The sequence below is a fragment of the Anser brachyrhynchus genome (assembly GCF_964034855.1).
Source record: "Anser brachyrhynchus genome assembly, chromosome: 9".
Classification (NCBI taxonomy): Eukaryota; Metazoa; Chordata; class Aves; order Anseriformes; family Anatidae; genus Anser; species Anser brachyrhynchus.
In genome coordinates this window covers 3,569,256-3,586,195 of record NC_137703.1, presented here as the reverse complement: position 1 = coordinate 3,586,195, position 16,940 = coordinate 3,569,256, and the positions used below count along the sequence as shown (strand labels likewise).

The following is a 16,940-nucleotide window of genomic DNA, read 5'->3' as shown; positions in this document are numbered from 1 at the left end:
GCAAATAAGTTTCCCACTGCTGGGACCTCCCACTGTGAGGGCTTTCCTCACATCTGATGTCCCAACAGGAGCTGCTGTCTGTGCTGACTGACCCAAAACTCAGCACTAAGAGGTGTTGATTTATATAACATATTGATATGTGGTTATTTTATTTCTTGGGCCCAGTGTCACATTGATATTTACCTAAATTCAACCTCCTCTGAAAGGAAAAGTTAAAATGAATGCTGTCTTAAATCCTGAGTTTCATAACAGTGAGTAATGCAACATACCCATTCTTTTACATCCCTGTCAATAAGGGGGCAAAAATACCCATAAGAAAACAATGGACTGATTTGTACCTGCCAGCAGACAAACTGGGGCTCCATTTGAGAGGAGGCTACATTTACCCTACCCAACAACCAGCTCCCACAACATCTGAAAGGTATGCTTCCAAACCAAATGCTTTCATCATTATACTAGTATGAAGTGTAATTTCAAGAATGGGCTCAGGACTGTCCAGTTACAAATCAGTAGCAGCCCATCCAATTTAGCATTCTCACTTTGAGACTTGGGAACAACAGTGAACAACAACTCACTTCTGCTACTGTTTACATGATATAGGTAATGATTCATTAAAGGTTTATTTGCATAACATTTTTTCAACTTGCCATGTATTTTAATCCATTTCTATGAAAATAAAGATGAACAAGGACTAATCTAAGACAACTCCCCAAACATTGTAACTCTTCCGATTACTGCATTCTTAGCATGAACAGGAAGGATTTGTTAAGACTGTCTCAGTAACTGTCTAGATACATGTAAGACAGAATGTCTTTCTTTTGATAGTCGCAAGAATCCAATGGGACTTATAATTGCCCTGGATGACGACGGTAAAGCTTACGGGGACTTGTTCTGGGATGATGGAGACTCTACAGGTGAGCTATCCATACTGAAATAAGTACGATAAACCAAACTTAAATATTCTTACAAACTTCGATCTTCCAGCTCATTTTATGGAGCAAGAATAAGCCATTGTGGACATTGTTACAACCCATTAATAGTTACTCATACTCATACATTACTTTTTCATCACTTTTAAGTGAAAAAAAAAAAGTTAGTCTTCCTTTTTTATTTTTTTCTATTATTTTCAACCCATGTTTTCACTGTAGCCACAAATATGTTAAGGTTTGGTACATTAGCATTCTGACTGTTAAACTGTGGTGTCAAGATTGATACATATTCTGGTATAGATCCAAATTAGTTTCAATGGGTGCAAGAATGCACATAATTAGTGTTGGAAGCTACAAACAGGTAGAAAATGAAAAAGTAGTACTTTTTTTTAACTCTGTGGAGTTATTTAAATTACTTGTGAAAACAGTAGAGATTATGTCAACTCAAAGATACAGTATTGAAGCCAAAATATTTCATGCCATCTGGTTCCCGCAGCACACCGGTGCATGAGCATACAAGTAAGCATGTACAGGCTATATTTGCCATGTTGCCAACCTCGCCTTTGCAAAAGCAGTCAGGGAAGTTGTTTCCCCTGGGACAGTCACTATAATTATGCCAAAGCCTGTCAACTTCATCTCTGGTGGTGAACTGGCATTGATAATCCTTACCTCGACGGTTTTATTCTGTCAAAAAAAAATAAAATAAAATACAAACTTCAACCTCTAGTTTACAGTCAAATTAATTTCTGTTTTCATGAAAATTAATGCATTTGGAATACATGCATGTCTAAGGAAATCAGTGTTAGTTCTAGAGCAATGGAAGAACCTTGGAAAAAATAGAAATAGAAATAGAAATTTTAATCTTGAGGGGAAGAAAGTTTTGAAAAATGGAATACCTTGAACCATGGGATTTTCTATGGTATTTCTGAGGATTTAGGTAGGCATTCAGTTTCCATTAAAATAAAAGGATTTGAGGTACTTCAGTCCTTTAGGCTGCTTTTGCAGCCTTTGTCCTTTATTATGTATATTTTGAGAGAAGTCAGCAAGCAGGTTGAACATTAATTCTGAAACAATTGTTTTGAAGAACTTTTATAGAACACTGTATCTTGCATTATCATTCAGAGCTAAGGATTATGGTTTATGGTGGATGCCAGCTGATGCTGTTGCGGTTCAGGCGGACCCAATCTTCTCTCTTTCATGTCCTATTGTGTCCATAGACAGCTGTCCAAGACAAAAGTACCTGAGATTTCTTTTAGCTATACTGGAATAAAATGTAAGTGTGAACTTAACAAGAACTGCAGCAATAGGAATGCACAGCTAAAAATGAAGTCAAAGTAATACTACCACTGAGGTTAAAATATGTATTTTGGGCATGTTCAATTTGTATTACTGAAGATTAGACCCCAGTTCTGCAGATGGTTGCTCACAGAGGCAGTTTGATACACAAGAGATTTTCCCATGTGAATTAACCTGACTAGTGTCCATCTGTAGGTGGTATCTGCATTGGTGCAGTCTTGCCTCTGTCTTCTGAAAAAAACAAACAAAAAAACAGAAAACTCCTTCTTCTAGATACTTAGTTAGTCTTTCTCTTTTTCATTTTTTTTCCTCCTTCCTAGTTTATCCTTCAGTTACTAAACGCTACCTTTGTCCTTGGTATAATAATTTTTCCACTCATCGGAAGCCCAAGGCTCTAAATCCACTTGCATGAAAGCAAGCATCTGTTGGGGTTCAAAACTGTATCCACTTTTCCTAAATTCATAAATGCTTTGTGCTGTGCTGGCAGTCACTGTCTTTGTAACAAAAGCAGCAGGAGAAAAGATTTGATTATGCTTTGTTCCCCCTGCCTCAGCTGACACTGTGAGGTTCCACCCTGGGAGAAGGTCAGGATGGACAGCTGGAGGGGGCAAGGCTAGGGAACAGCTTGGCTCTGTTGACCGGAGCACCTCTGTCAGAGCCTTCAGATTCACTCACGTAATAGCAACCTCAGTCAGGTATTTCCTACTGGGACACGTACATCAGAAATCTTAGCTCAGAAATCTCTAGTTTGAAGGGTTTCTGCACCCTAATGCTGCAAAGGAAGATGCTGGTGGAGCGTTTTGTGCAGTCTGTTAGGAAGACAGCTACGGAAAATGCCAGAAAGTAAGGTATTTGTGCTCCACAGGTATTGTGATGGCAATCCTAGAAAATCTGTTGGAATGAGAAAAACTTCATGCATCGGACTTGTAGGACTCCCTTTTATTATTTTAACTGTGCCAATCATATCTCACAGAAAAACTTCCAAGCGTCTAGTTTTCTTTAGATTTTTGTGAAAGTTTGGGATGCTTTTAAGAAATAGAGCTGTGATTTGGCTGATTATTGCAGCAGTAAATATTGAAGGCCTTGGGTGGCTGCTGATATGACAGCCGTATGTACTGCTATGTCAAGATCTAAAATAACGAAGCTGTTATTGTGCTCTCTTCTGTTGAGAAACAAAACAATAAAACATCTTATGATCTTACTTCCTGGCCCAAACTTACAGGTTGCAGAGAAACATTTTACATGTTGCTCACATTTACATTTTCTCATATGGAAAAAAGTAACAGATTGTTGTAGTCAATTTTTGTATTTCTTTTTTTTTTTTTTCTGGTGATGTGTTGTTTCCTCTGTTATGTCTCCATGGCATACATTATTAATATTACAGTCATTTTCTGCATGAAACACTTACTTTAAATATTTTGAAGGCTTCACTTTGAACCATACATCTACATTTAAGAAGATACACATGAGTAAAAAAAAAAAAATAAAAAATAAAAATCCATACATTTTAGAGATGTTCAATTCAATTTTTTATGGAAAATTTTGGAAATTAGATCTCCTGGCCTAATCCAAAAGAAGTTTAGGAGAACTGTCTCATCATCAAAGAGACGATAGTAAGGTCAAAATGGAAACCTGTTGGATGGAACATGTAGTGAACACTTCACTTGGCTAACTTGCCTTTTGCCTGCAAAACGAGAATGTGCAGAGAGAGCATAGCAAGTCATATTACTTTGTCTTACTCTTATCCTTGAGCTATATTAATTTATATATAGTTTACTTCATTCCTATGGAAAGAGAGTTGTTGGCCAGCATATAATTTCTTGGTGTTATAGCAGATCTGCAGTGAATAATCACTCACTCTGTAGCTTTGGTGGCCTACAAGCTGCCTACAAATTTCACTCTTCTGGGCAAATGTAGAAAAATAGGATACCATAAGACAGCAGCAAGAACAATTACAAGTCTAGAAAATAGGCCTCATGGAAAAAGTTGTGTGATCTAAATAGAAAGATGAGAGGAAATACCAAATACTATAGAGATATTGAAGGTGATAAACACTTTTGCAATGGCAAACAAACTCCCACTTGGATAATAAACAGAAATAGTGAATGTTTCTATTGCTTCCTGTTAGAAATGGGAATCCTCTACAGCAATGGTTAAGATAATGAATCTTCAATTCTGAGCTATATGCAGGTTTTTAAAGAATACAAAATAAGAGTCAGGTCTTCAGAACAAGGTAGAACCAGCAGTAATTTGTACATAATTTGTTCCAAACATCTTCTGAATGACTTTATGATAATTAGTAATTGATTGGTGACACAGTCTTGGTTCGTATGCATTCTTTTCTGCACTGCAAGCGTAACTTATTTCTTTTCCTTACAGGTACACTTGACAGTAAAAGCTACATTTACTATGAGTTTAATGTTTCTGCTGTAAGTATTCTCTATTAAATGATTATATTTTCATCTGTTATCTTTATCAAAAAGTATTGTCAAAGGGCATTCTTTTCTCCCTCCTTATTCTCCCATAATATTTACTGAGAAATAAAGTGTTTGACAAAGTCACAGCAGAGTCATTTCAAAAATAATGTAATTTAAATGGAATGAAAGTATTTTAGTTGTCTTTACTTCCCCTAATTAATTTTAATATCTAAAGAACTCTTAATTCCCTTTACTTCATAAACTCAGCAGCAATGTTTATTGAGTGGGAGAACTATAAAGCATCAGAGGCAGTTAAAATAGTGCCAGGAAGGAGAGGGATATAGTGTTTGTGATTCTGAAAAATTGTGAAATTGAAAAAAAAAAAAAAAAAATCTGGGATACTGAAAAAGTGTAGCTTAATGTCTCCAAAAAAGGGAGGAGAAGACCTATATCCTGTTTGAACCTACAGCATCTGCTTCATGATTAATTTTCTATTCCGTTTTGTCCAGAGATATCATATGACCAGGATGTCAAGTAATATGCTAAAGTATTATTTTGTATAATGATGATAATATCTGTGAAAGGTATTCTTTCCCTTGCTATGGTAAAACAACAAGGCAACAACTGAGAGAAGATGCATAGGCACAATGAGTAGGGTGGAAGCACAGGAACAGAAGTGAGAACGATGCCTCTATATATACCTATCTATCTATTACATATATGATTTACATTTAATCTTATAGAATCATTTGTAGATAAGAAACTTTAGTTACTCTTGGAGTTTGAAAGTCTTGTAGCCAAAAGCATCAGTTTCGTCCTGTAACAAAGAAGAAAGGATTATGATGATAACAACAAGCAGGACAATAATTATTATGTTAAGAAAACAGTATTGGCTTTCTTTATACCACCCTGTGGAGAGCTAATGAGAAAAATAAATTGGTAAGTCAGGAGAACCTTGGGCCATTATTATTATTTATTTTTCTAATAAGCTGATGACTACCTTATTTTTCAGAATATTCTACGAATGAATGTCATAAACAATGGTTATGTCGATCCAAACAACCTGAAGTTTGAAGAAATCAAAATACTGGGAGTGCTCCAGGAAATAACAGAACTTACTGTCTCTCAGAACAATGTTCCACAAACTTCTTTACATAATATCACCTACTATCCTTCAGATAAGGTAAATTATAACAGTCAAATGGAAAGCATTGGAATTGCATGAATTGGATTTTATACATTGCAAAGGATAGTCCTCCATAGTAATACTGTTTCACCAGAATACATTGTGTACCTGAATACAAGTGCAATTACATTAAACTAAGCCGTATAGGAAGAGCATCCAAGTTTTGCTCTCAGACCGTCAAAATGACATGATGTTTAGTTGTGCACTTATTCCCACAACAACATTTGATGTGTCAGAGGAATACCTTTGTGATTTGGTTTGATGTTGAAGGAGGGTAAAAAATTCCTACCTTGCCAGTGAGCATTAGTTTATTGATTTTTATTTATTTATTTTTAAACAAAATCAAGTGCACTTTTTGAACCTCCTGTATCAGTTTGTTCAGCATTTTTCACAGCATGAGTAGTGGTAATCAGCAACACAGTGCATTTATGTGCTAAGTAAGTGAATCTGCTGCTAGTGGGGAGCTTTCATAGAAGTGCTTTTGCGCACTAACGGTAGCGCTGACATTGCTTTGAACTTGTTTTGAACGTGCATTGTATACACTCTTTAATTATTACATGCACTTGTGTTACCTGTTATCTCAGTAAATGACTCAAAATCAAAATATTTTAACTTTTTCTGACCTCTTGCAATCATATTTCAAAAGGTGAGAGAGCTGTGCCCCTGTCTTTATTTGTGTGTGCTTCCAGAGAAACCATGAGATCAGCTCCATTTTTTAAATAATCTTTTTTTTCAGGTTCATCTTCTTATTTTCACGTTATTTGTAAGAATTTCAGCTGTGTGCATTTATAAAAGTAAGATGATATCAAATGTCACAGGACAGTTTTTTGTGAGATGCCATGTAGGAAAATGCATTGTTCCTGAGGAACGGCTTCTCTACTAACTGAAGGAAAGATTGATCTGATGTAGGATTTAATAAGTATTTATTGTGTAATATTTGTAGGTTGTTCATATAACAGGACTTCAGCTTGAACTGGGAAAATCCTACACACTGCAATGGAATCAACAATCAAGTATCAACGAAAGGTTTGATTGTTATCCCAATCAGGATCCAACAAAAGAAAAATGTGAACAACTTGGCTGTGTCTGGGAGGTAAGCAAAAATGATTTCTCTAAATGGTCGTGACAGAAACCTTTCCGGAATCATAGCTTTCTCTCTGTTGTGGTTACAGTGGAAAAAGTAGTCAGGCAGATTTGTCAGACATAATTAGTATGGGGGCACTGCCATCAACTGACCTGTACTAGCAATTTTATTTGCTTCAATGATACTAAGGTAGTTAGCAACAATGTAAGTTCTTTCAAAGTGTATCAGAAGTTGAGGAAAAATGTGGTATTCTTTGCAAGATGGTAAGAAATAATAACAGAGTTGGAAAAAAAAAAAAAAAAGAACAGAACAGAATGGAATAGAATATCAGCATATTTAGCTACTGCCTCTTCTGCTTCACTGGCACCTGCAAGACTCACCCCTTTTGTCTCACCTTCATAGTCACTGAAGCACATTTTAAGTTAAAAAAAAAAAAAAATCCTTTAGATTGTTTGAGAAGAAATCCCTGAATCCCCTGGATATTATAACTCCTATGCAAACGAAATTGTTCATATCTCTGTTGATACTTATGTATCCAACCCATAATGACTGACATACAATTCCTTATTACACAGTTTCATTGATGGATATCTTATGACTACAAACATGCAGGAGCACTCTACCCTGGCCGGGTTGATCTTTAAAAGGTGTCTCCAGCTGAGTTACTCCCTGCTCCTCTAAATCTAAATTCTGTAGCCTGGACATATCTACTAAGTATGAAGACCAAATTGTCTGTTAGCTGTTCCTGGAACAGCAACAGCTGAATTGGGTGGATGAAGTTCCCTGAATTTGTTGCATTCTTAGGAAGATTTTTTTTTTTTTTTTTTGCAATTTTGGATATTTGGAAATGTCTTTTCATGTGAAATCAAATTCTGGTCATGTTATGGACTGTGTATGTTTTAAAAACTTGCTCAAGTTGAAAGGTGCTTAGATTTTGATGACAGATGAATAAATATTCATTAGCAGCTCAGATGTGAGGAGCAGGCATAGTTTCATTAGAACAACTAGGCAGAATTAATGAGAAGTACGCAGAGGTGGAAGTCTAATGCATTAACCTGCGTCAGCTCATCTAATCTCAGAATAACTAGTCTGAGTGTTTCTGTTGAATTATAGCAGGAAACTGAAAGTAATTTTGACCTTGCTGTCGGGAGATCTTTGATACATAAGATGTAATTCTCAGTGGATATTTTAGGGATAATTTATATGACTAAAGATATATGCAATCCAATGGAAAGGCCTGGTCTGCTGTTGCCTGAATATCTAATGTGGTTTTGGCACATCCTCCTGAAGGCTGGTGGAGACTAGAGGGCAACGGGATTAGGAGGGAGGAACTTCTGAGAATTTCAGTACGCCAAGACTCAGCCATGTTTCAGGATTCAGCAGAAGATCACAGATACAGGGAATTTAAATCCATCTTCTTTGTGCATGGGCTCAATTTCCTGACGGAATTATTTGTACAGGCTTGACTGAATTATTTGATTATATCTGAATTTTAGTATAGAGATCACTGGGTTCTGCATTGCTTCTTTATTGTTCAGTAGTTGTATTAATTTTTCCCCAAATTTCTCCATTTGACAGCTACCTGATAAAAATGGGAGCTTTGGATCTCATGCTGATAGCATGAAATGCAATAGGCCAGCGTCACTCACTAACCTGCAACCTATTGTCATTTGCAGCAGTCACCATCAAACCCAGACAGTCCATCCTGCTACTACAACTCCGACAACCCTTACTCTGTTGGTGGAATAGAATACTCCTCATCAGGTTTGGTAGCCAACCTGACCTTAAACAGCATCAATGCCAGAGCTAATGAGAATTACACTGCACCAATTGGTACGCTGCGCTTGGAGGTTAAATATCACAGCAACCACATGCTGCAATTTAAGGTAATTTCAGTCAAGAGGTTTGTAGTTTGTAATGTCCCAGTGTTCAAAATAGTTCTGTTTACATAAATTACATAAATGTTAAGGTTTTGTAGACAAGGCCATGCTTTTTTGTTTGTTTGTTTGTTTGTTTTGTTTTGTTGTTGTTGTTCTATAAGTTTGTGCTAGAATTTACAATGAAGTTATATGAATTGAAGTTATCCTGTCGATGTATATCTGTAATGTCAGCCAGGAACTCTGCAGCTAAAGACATTTTTTTAGTATACAGGTAAATTATGCTGTAAGCATAATTGTGATTGTAATTTTTATTTTTGCGTTAATTCTTCCACCTGTGTTCTAAATTTTTTAATGCCCTACTGTTTAGACTATCGCTTCTTATTGTGCATTTAATAAGACTGAAATAAAAGTGATGATGTGATGCACAAAATGTAAGACATCAAGAAGTAAGTTGTGTGAGCTTACAAAATAAAAAAACTTAAAAAGGAATCTCTATTTTGAGTTGTCTAAAAAATGACTAAAAGATTAATCAGAGAGGTATTTACCACACACATATATGTCTATATTTAAAATAGTTAAAACATGTAAAATACCAATAAAATTTCAAATATATACTTGAATTAACAAATTTAAATAGTTAACCAGACATTAATGATCCGCATTTCAATCCTTAAGTGTTGTTTTTTTGTTTACATCCCAAATACTGTGAAAGAATTGGAGCAAAAATATGTGTTGAAAGAAAATACTCAGCTTGGCAAAAGTATTCAGTAATTTACTGTTTTAATTTTAACTAATTCTCAATTCCTATACGATAAGTAAGATTTCAAACAACTCATTGAAATGAATTCATTTTCATTTTTTCTTTCATAGATTTATGATTACCAGAATGCACGATATGAGGTTCCTATACCATTAAATCTCCCAAGCTCCCCAGTGAATACAGCCCAGGACCTACTCTATGAAGTATCAGTTCAGAGAAAACCATTTGGTATACAGGTTCGACGCAAGAGCACAGGGACAGTCATGTAAGCCACAATCAATCTATTTTATTTCATTTATTTTTGCTAGCTTTTTTCATCCCAAACCATTTTTTTGGTATTTTTCAAATACCTCAAGACTAGTTTTTTTATCCTTCCCACAAAATGGCACTGTCTGCTAACTGCCAGGTACAGCTCTATCAGAGATGGCCTCACCATTGCACTGTATGAGAGCACTGACCAGGGAAAAGATGGAGAAGGCACCATAAGCAATATCATTTTCTCACATTACAGCTTTTCCCCCGTCACTTTGTAGTCTGACATTTGCTCAGTCCTATGTCACATGAGAAAGTGCAGAACAGAAGAAAATATTTTTCAGCCTAAAAGAAGTTCTTCCAGTGAAACATGGCACTAAAGGCTGCTATGTTCTTTAAATTTATGTTTCTTTATATTTATATACTTTTAAATATTCTTATTTTTATTTTCTTCCTACTTTAGCTGGGATTCACAGCTGCCTACCTTCACATTCAGCGACATGTTCATTCAGATTTCTACCCGTTTGGCATCCCAATATATATATGGATTTGGAGAAACAGAGCACACCATGTTTCGACGCAACATGAGCTGGAACACCTGGGGAATGTTCACAAGGGACCAGGCTCCTACTGTAAGTAGAAATGAACCTAGCGTGCAGAGATATTCAACAGTGCTTTAAAGTCCAGTGGATGTCTGCTGGTACTGGACACATTTATTGAGGCTTATAATTTGGACGGTGTTTCAATGGCAGTGGTCTTCTCTAAGCCTATTTTTGCTTTGTGACCAGCAAACCCAAATGTGTGGAGCTCAGGCTCTAAGTCTGATGAATATGGCTTAGAAATCACAGCCCAGTGCTCCTTTTTTATGCTTCCCAACAAGTTGTTCTGAAAGATTGAAACGTATCAGGCCAAATCCCATGGTTTTGGGATTCAATTAGTGCTTAGAGGGGTAAATCAGAAATCTTATGTCTGTGCATTCATATATGTTATATGTGTTATTTCCTACAAGATAACACAATGTTGGCAATTTTCAGGGAATGAGCAGTGAAATAGTGGCAGTTTATTACATCTATAACTTAGGTGCAGATTTCAATATATTGAAATATATTCAAAAATAACATCATCTCCTGATCATATAGATAGATGTCTGCTACAGCTGGAAAAAAGAGAGAATTTTGTCCTGGGAAAGCTCTTTCTCATTAGCGAGTTTTAAAAGCAGTAGTGCCTTTGCTTTCCTTCATGCTTGGTCACTCTGAACAAGACAGACTCCAGTTGTCAAGCTGAAACTGATTTTCTGCAGGTGTGTTTTGTAGGCGTGTATGTTGTAAGTGTATACTTTTGAAGCTTTTTGTTGTAGATTTGGAAGTTGTGTGTCTCATCTTTTACTAATTCTTTTAAAATAGATGTAAACAGGTCATTGCTTATGATGCTTCAGCTTTAGAAAGTATTTTATTTTGTTTGCAGTATAAGTTGAATTCCTATGGTTATCAGCCATTTTACATGGCTCTTGAAGAAGATGGCAATGCCCATGGAGTTCTCTTGCTTAACAGCAATGCAATGGGTAAGAAAATCTTCATTTTATTTTCTCAACGTGTTTTATGTTCAGTGGTTTGCAATAGCTGCTAATCCAGGCATCCTTTTTTCATTTCACTTTCCCCATTTCTAGATGTGACGTTCCAGCCAACCCCTGCCCTGACATACCGCACCATTGGAGGAATTCTGGACTTTTACATGGTTTTGGGCCCAACACCAGAACTTGTTGTTCAGGAGTACACTGCAGTAGGATTCTTACCCTATTACAAACTAGCATTCTTTGTGGACTGGTTGGTTGGTTGGTTTTTGCCTATTCACTACAAATACTCTCCCTTACTTCTAGCTGATTGGACGACCAGTGATGCCACCCTACTGGTCCTTGGGGTTCCAGTTGTGCCGCTATGGATACAGGAACGACACTGAAATTTCCCAGCTGGTGGAGCAAATGAAGGCGGCTAACATTCCCTATGTACGCTGGTAGCACTTAACATTTGAGTTCATGCCTGAACTTCAGGCTTCAGAGTATCAGTTAAGACCCTTTAAACACACACAAAGAAAGAAAAAAGAAAACAGAACAAACAAAAAAAAACCCACCCCACTACTATGGTAGAGAAGAGCAAACTCTGTTTTATGCTATAGCTGAACATCTCTGCGTGCCCTAGGTCATGTTAAATGTGGTTCTTAGGCTGCTTTATATTATCTTTTAATCATTCATAATAAAGAAGCACTCAGATGTCTCTCACCATGCTGACTATGAAGGAGCAGTGATAAACAGGAAAAACAAGGAGGAAAGAAATAATGCAGCGTCATTTCAGTTGGATATTGCTCTATGTCAAGTCAGCTGTTTTGGCACAGTCTGTTTTTGGGAAAGGAGCAAAAACACATAGGTCAAACAAAGTTATAGAATAGAATAGTTCAGTTGGAAGTGACCTTCAAAGATCATCTAGTCCAACTGCTTGACCACTTCAGAGTTAAACAAAAGCTAAAACACATTAACGAGGGCAATGCCCAGTTGCCTCTTGAACACTGACAGCCCTGGGATATCAAACACCTCTCTAGGAAGCCTGCTGTCAACCAGCTGCCCCAGATCCCTTTCTGCTGAGCTGCTCTCTAGCCACTGTCTCCCAGTCTGTACCTGTGTCTGGCATTACTCTGTCGCAATAGTTTAAATTGATTGTTACTTCTTAGCAGATGTTCTATAAATCTGTATTTGAGGGGGAAAAAAAAAAGGAAGAAAAAAAAAGGAAATAAAAAGAAAATGATTTTTTTCCTCATTGCTTTTGTGAATTGCAGGATGTCCAATACGTAGATATTGACCATATGGAACGGCAACTGGACTTCACTCTTGGCGCACGCTTTGCGGGATTACCGGCTCTAATTAACAAAATAAAAGCAGAAGGAATGAGATTCATCATTATCCTGGTCAGTTTGGCATACTTTTTTCATTGCAGAATTCAGAATGTGTTTAAAAGCATTTCTAAACTTATTTTTTCAGCATAAAGCAAAAGTTTGTTACATTTCATTTTAGGATCCAACTATCTCTGGAAACGAAACTGATTATCCTACTTTCTCGAGAGGTGTAACCGACGATGTCTTCATCAAGTGGCCGAATACCAATGACATTATATATTCCAAGGTAGTATTCTTAAAAAGTGTATGACCATAGAGGTATGCCATAGCCAAGTGAGCATCATGTCAGCCTAGACTTCAGTGCTATCCATAGGCACAGTCTGCTAACATTATGTTCATGCCTGAATGTAAATGATACATTGAATAAATACTGCAAACTGAATTGTCTTCAGTATACGCTGTCATTCATATATGTGCCAGTAAAGAATTGTTATATCTTTCTGTTGCCGGTGCTCAGTTATATTCAGCGTGGTTTAATTATTTCAAAATGTTCTTTGTCCTATAGGTCTGGCCGTTTCTTCCCAATGTTGAAGTCAATGAGTCACTTCCCGAGCAAACCCAAATACAGGTAAATATTGGTACGGTTTGGCTATTGTCTCAAATATAGAGGGAGAAGTACATCATTTAAGAAAAAATAGCAGTGAGCTAATTGATAAAATCTCACGTCAGAAATAAGATGCAGAAAATGGCCAGCCTTCCTAACAAAGTCAGAACAGAAAGCAAGTAATTATTTTTTGTTTTAGAAAATTCCAGCATTTTATCAGTGGGATGCTTCCAGTGCTCTATCTTTTCTATTGTCCTATTTTTACAGCTCTATGGAGCACATGCAGCTTTCCCAGACTTCTTCCGCAATTCCACAGTGGAGTGGTGGAAGAGAGAAATCCTGGAGTTCTACAACAATCCCCGTGACAGCTCAAAAAGTGTGAAGTTTGATGGCCTGTGGATTGTAAGTGTAGAAATGCATCTGATTTGTGGTGTGAATGTGTGTCAAGCACGTGTGGAGCTGCAGACTGAGATTGCAGCTGCGAGGGTTCTCAAGGGCATCTACAATACTGCTTGTTTGTAATTTAGAATTCAGTGTATTTTGTATGATTGAAGGAAATACAATCAAGTTTTGCTCTGTATTTTTAGGACATGAATGAACCGGCAGCTTTTTATAATGGCGCCATTGGTGGTTGTAGAGATGACCTCCTTAATAAGCCACCATATATTCCTCGTAAGTCTGATGAGTCCATAAAATGGTGTTAGGTCATTCTCACTACTATGACATTTCTTACATATTGGTACATGTGACATGAATTCCTATAGTTAGGTATATTAAACCACAACTAAACTCCTAACTGAAAGTGTCCCTTCTTTTCCAAGAATATTAGCACACTTAAATCACATATTTTTTAGAATGAGCATTAACGGCACTTCTAAAAACTAAAGTTATTTGTAGTTATGTGACTACGTATGGATTTTGATAACTATTTTATATTTAGGTGCTTTGTTTTAGACATGGTAGAGAACGTAGTTCTCTCTTCTGCAGTTCTCTCTGATGAATAATGCGATTAACTGAAAATGCAAAAAATATTCTTGTGTCACCTCTCATTAGCATTTATCCATACAGTAAAATACCTGAAACACTTGGCTAGCATTTATCTATACATAAAAATAATTGACATTCTTAACTAGGCTTTACTTAAGTGCTGGTATGAGGTAGTACAACTCAGGAACTATTTATTAATGTTCATCATTCATCACTCTGCTGTTCTGCTATTAGAGTAGTCCTATTGCTTACTGTGGTCTTCGGTAGTTATAAATAGTTTCTCAGGAAACATCGGGAAGTTAATATTCAGACATAGGCCTTCACCAGCACATGCAACACCCAACCCAATTTATGTTTATATGGATGACAGGACAGGGTTTACAAAGATGTGCAGTATCTGCTGAATTAGGATATACCCTGTTTGTTCTTTGAGCCGCTCCAGTAAGAGCATCTGTAACAGAGCTATTAACACGCTTAGAAACCCAGATGCCTGCACAGGACTAATGGAGCTATCCCATTTGATAAAGATGGAAACGCTCTTTTATAATAAGTCATAGATGATAGTTTAGATGCCTAACAGAGAGTGAACACAAAAGAAATCATGACCATTAACAAAAATTAACTGCAGTTGTTATTGAATATTCCTCATTAAAAAGCATGTATTCTTTTCTTCTTCCCTTCTCATTAGATTTGGGATCCCGGGCAGATGGTTTAATTGTCAAAACTCCATGCATGGAAGGTCAGCAGTATCTTCCGGACGGTACCCCAGTTAGACACTATGATGTCCACAGTCTTTACGGATGGTCACAAACAAAACCTACCCTCGAGTAAGTGAGATTTGCATACTTTCTTGCTATCTCCAAAATGTGTTAACAAGAAAGTTGGTGTCCATATTCTTATGGCCCAAACCTGCCTGAGTCTCTTTCAGATGTCTGCGAAATCTTCCTTTTCATCCTAGTAGTGTTGATTCTGCCGTTCTGTTCAAAGTGGAGTTTGGTGTTCAGAGCACCAATGCTCCAGGTTTTGCAGTTGGCAGTATTTCAGTCACGTTCCTGCTCAGCTTGCGCTGTGATCTCGCGTGTGGTGCAAGCAGGGTGGTAGGAACCTGAGCAAGGATGTGCAGGAGAAGGCATGGTGGGTGTGTGCAGGTCGGAGCTGAAGCTGAGCTTCCACTGTTGCAGTGCAATAAAGGCATACTGCTGTTGGAGCCAAGCAGAAAAAAACTAACTCAAGCATGTCTACACCAGCAGCTGCTTCACTCGCTGTGTCAGGACAGGCAGGCAAAGCCTTTATTTTGAGTGTGGCAGCTTTAAAATCACTGACCCTGAGCAGATGCAATTTTCAAGGTACCTTTTAGCGGCAGTTTACCCAAGGCTGATATTAAAGAAAGTTACTCTTCACCTAGCTGCAGAGCAAGTCTTTGTATAGCAGTTCTAAGGGTTTCATCCATACACATTTTAAGTTGTGCAAGCCCAACTGCTGACCTGTATTATGAAATGAGGTGGTCACGGTGCTATTTCTCATATAGTTTAATTGGGATGTAATAACTCGCCACCAATCGTTGTCCTGTCCCAGGGTGTTCACACATAACACGTTGCCTTTTCAGCAGAGGTTTCTATTGAGTCAAGGCCATCCTGGGGCGATGCTCAGCATTGTAAATGGGAGCAGTCAATCAAAAGGCATTGCTCTGCTATTCTGTTACAAGGCAGAACAGAGAACAGGTCTGAACATTTGGATCAGCTGTTGTTAACAGTAATTACTCAATGACAGTCTCACCTAATTACTCCAATTAAAATATAAAACATGTGTTTTTTGTTTCTAGCTAGTGCTAGGATAGCCTCTTTTACTTCTAGCCTTGATACTGTTTTAGCCTTACACATGTAGTGAGGGAAAATGAATACAGGTTTTTTAAGAATGTTAATTTAAGAAGGGCTCTATTATCTTGGGTATTCAAAATTACTTGAATATGGGTGAAGAGAGAAAACAGTGACTTTTAAAACACACATTCTGTTCATAAGGCTTTCCTTTTAGGAATTTATTTTCTCAGTTCCAAGACAGATGTCATTACCTGTTCCTTAGTGAATAGGATCCCAGCTGACTTTAGATAGCGTCTGATCTAACGATAGTATATTTGTGCTGTTTCATTTCCAATTCAAGGAGTAAGCAAGGAACAGCGTTTCCTTATAGGTCTTAATGATCTTAAAGCCCTTGGTAACTTTGATGTTGCCATAAGACAAGAAAATACCAAGGCTATTTGATTTTTTGACTGAGTGGATGCTACTGTCGGCAGCGTGCATGGCAGCGCTGTCGGTCAAGGCACACATGAATCTGCTGACAGGAGAGGGAGGAAAGTCTGATACCTCTGCTGTCAGCCAAATCACATGCAATTTGGATATTGTAAATAGACAATAATTTAACAGTGGGAGCAATATTGCTGTCATTCCTGTGCATCAGGTGTGAACTGAAATGTAGTGAAATATTTTCTTCTCTGTTGAGAGGTACTGTAACAGAAATGAGTACAATAAATTACACAGCCTATACAGATATTCTCACAGTTGAAACAAACAGAAAACTGTTGTTAAAAAAAAAAAAGGGAGAGAGAGATCACAACTAAGAGATCTCTCTAATTAGATCTCTCTCTAGTACTCCTGACTAAATGAGT

General features: G+C 37.2%; 1 protein-coding gene across 3 annotated transcripts in view; it reads left to right on the top strand.

The window, feature by feature from the left end:
- The window catches only part of LOC308199618 (maltase-glucoamylase-like), a 71,883-nt gene that overhangs the window by 26,810 nt on the left and 28,133 nt on the right, over positions 1-16,940 (top strand). For all 3 annotated transcript variants that reach the window (XM_080604042.1, XM_080604044.1, XM_080604043.1), the window contains exons 21-37: positions 297-421; positions 826-914; positions 4,605-4,654; positions 5,655-5,825; positions 6,772-6,921; positions 8,589-8,798; positions 9,663-9,817; positions 10,268-10,436; positions 11,269-11,365; positions 11,471-11,583; positions 11,681-11,806; positions 12,631-12,759; positions 12,866-12,973; positions 13,253-13,315; positions 13,559-13,693; positions 13,879-13,963; positions 14,967-15,105. In XM_080604042.1, the coding sequence (XP_080460168.1) occupies positions 297-421; positions 826-914; positions 4,605-4,654; positions 5,655-5,825; positions 6,772-6,921; positions 8,589-8,798; positions 9,663-9,817; positions 10,268-10,436; positions 11,269-11,365; positions 11,471-11,583; positions 11,681-11,806; positions 12,631-12,759; positions 12,866-12,973; positions 13,253-13,315; positions 13,559-13,693; positions 13,879-13,963; positions 14,967-15,105 (2,114 nt within the window). The remainder of the gene's footprint in view (positions 1-296; positions 422-825; positions 915-4,604; positions 4,655-5,654; positions 5,826-6,771; positions 6,922-8,588; positions 8,799-9,662; positions 9,818-10,267; positions 10,437-11,268; positions 11,366-11,470; positions 11,584-11,680; positions 11,807-12,630; positions 12,760-12,865; positions 12,974-13,252; positions 13,316-13,558; positions 13,694-13,878; positions 13,964-14,966; positions 15,106-16,940) is intronic.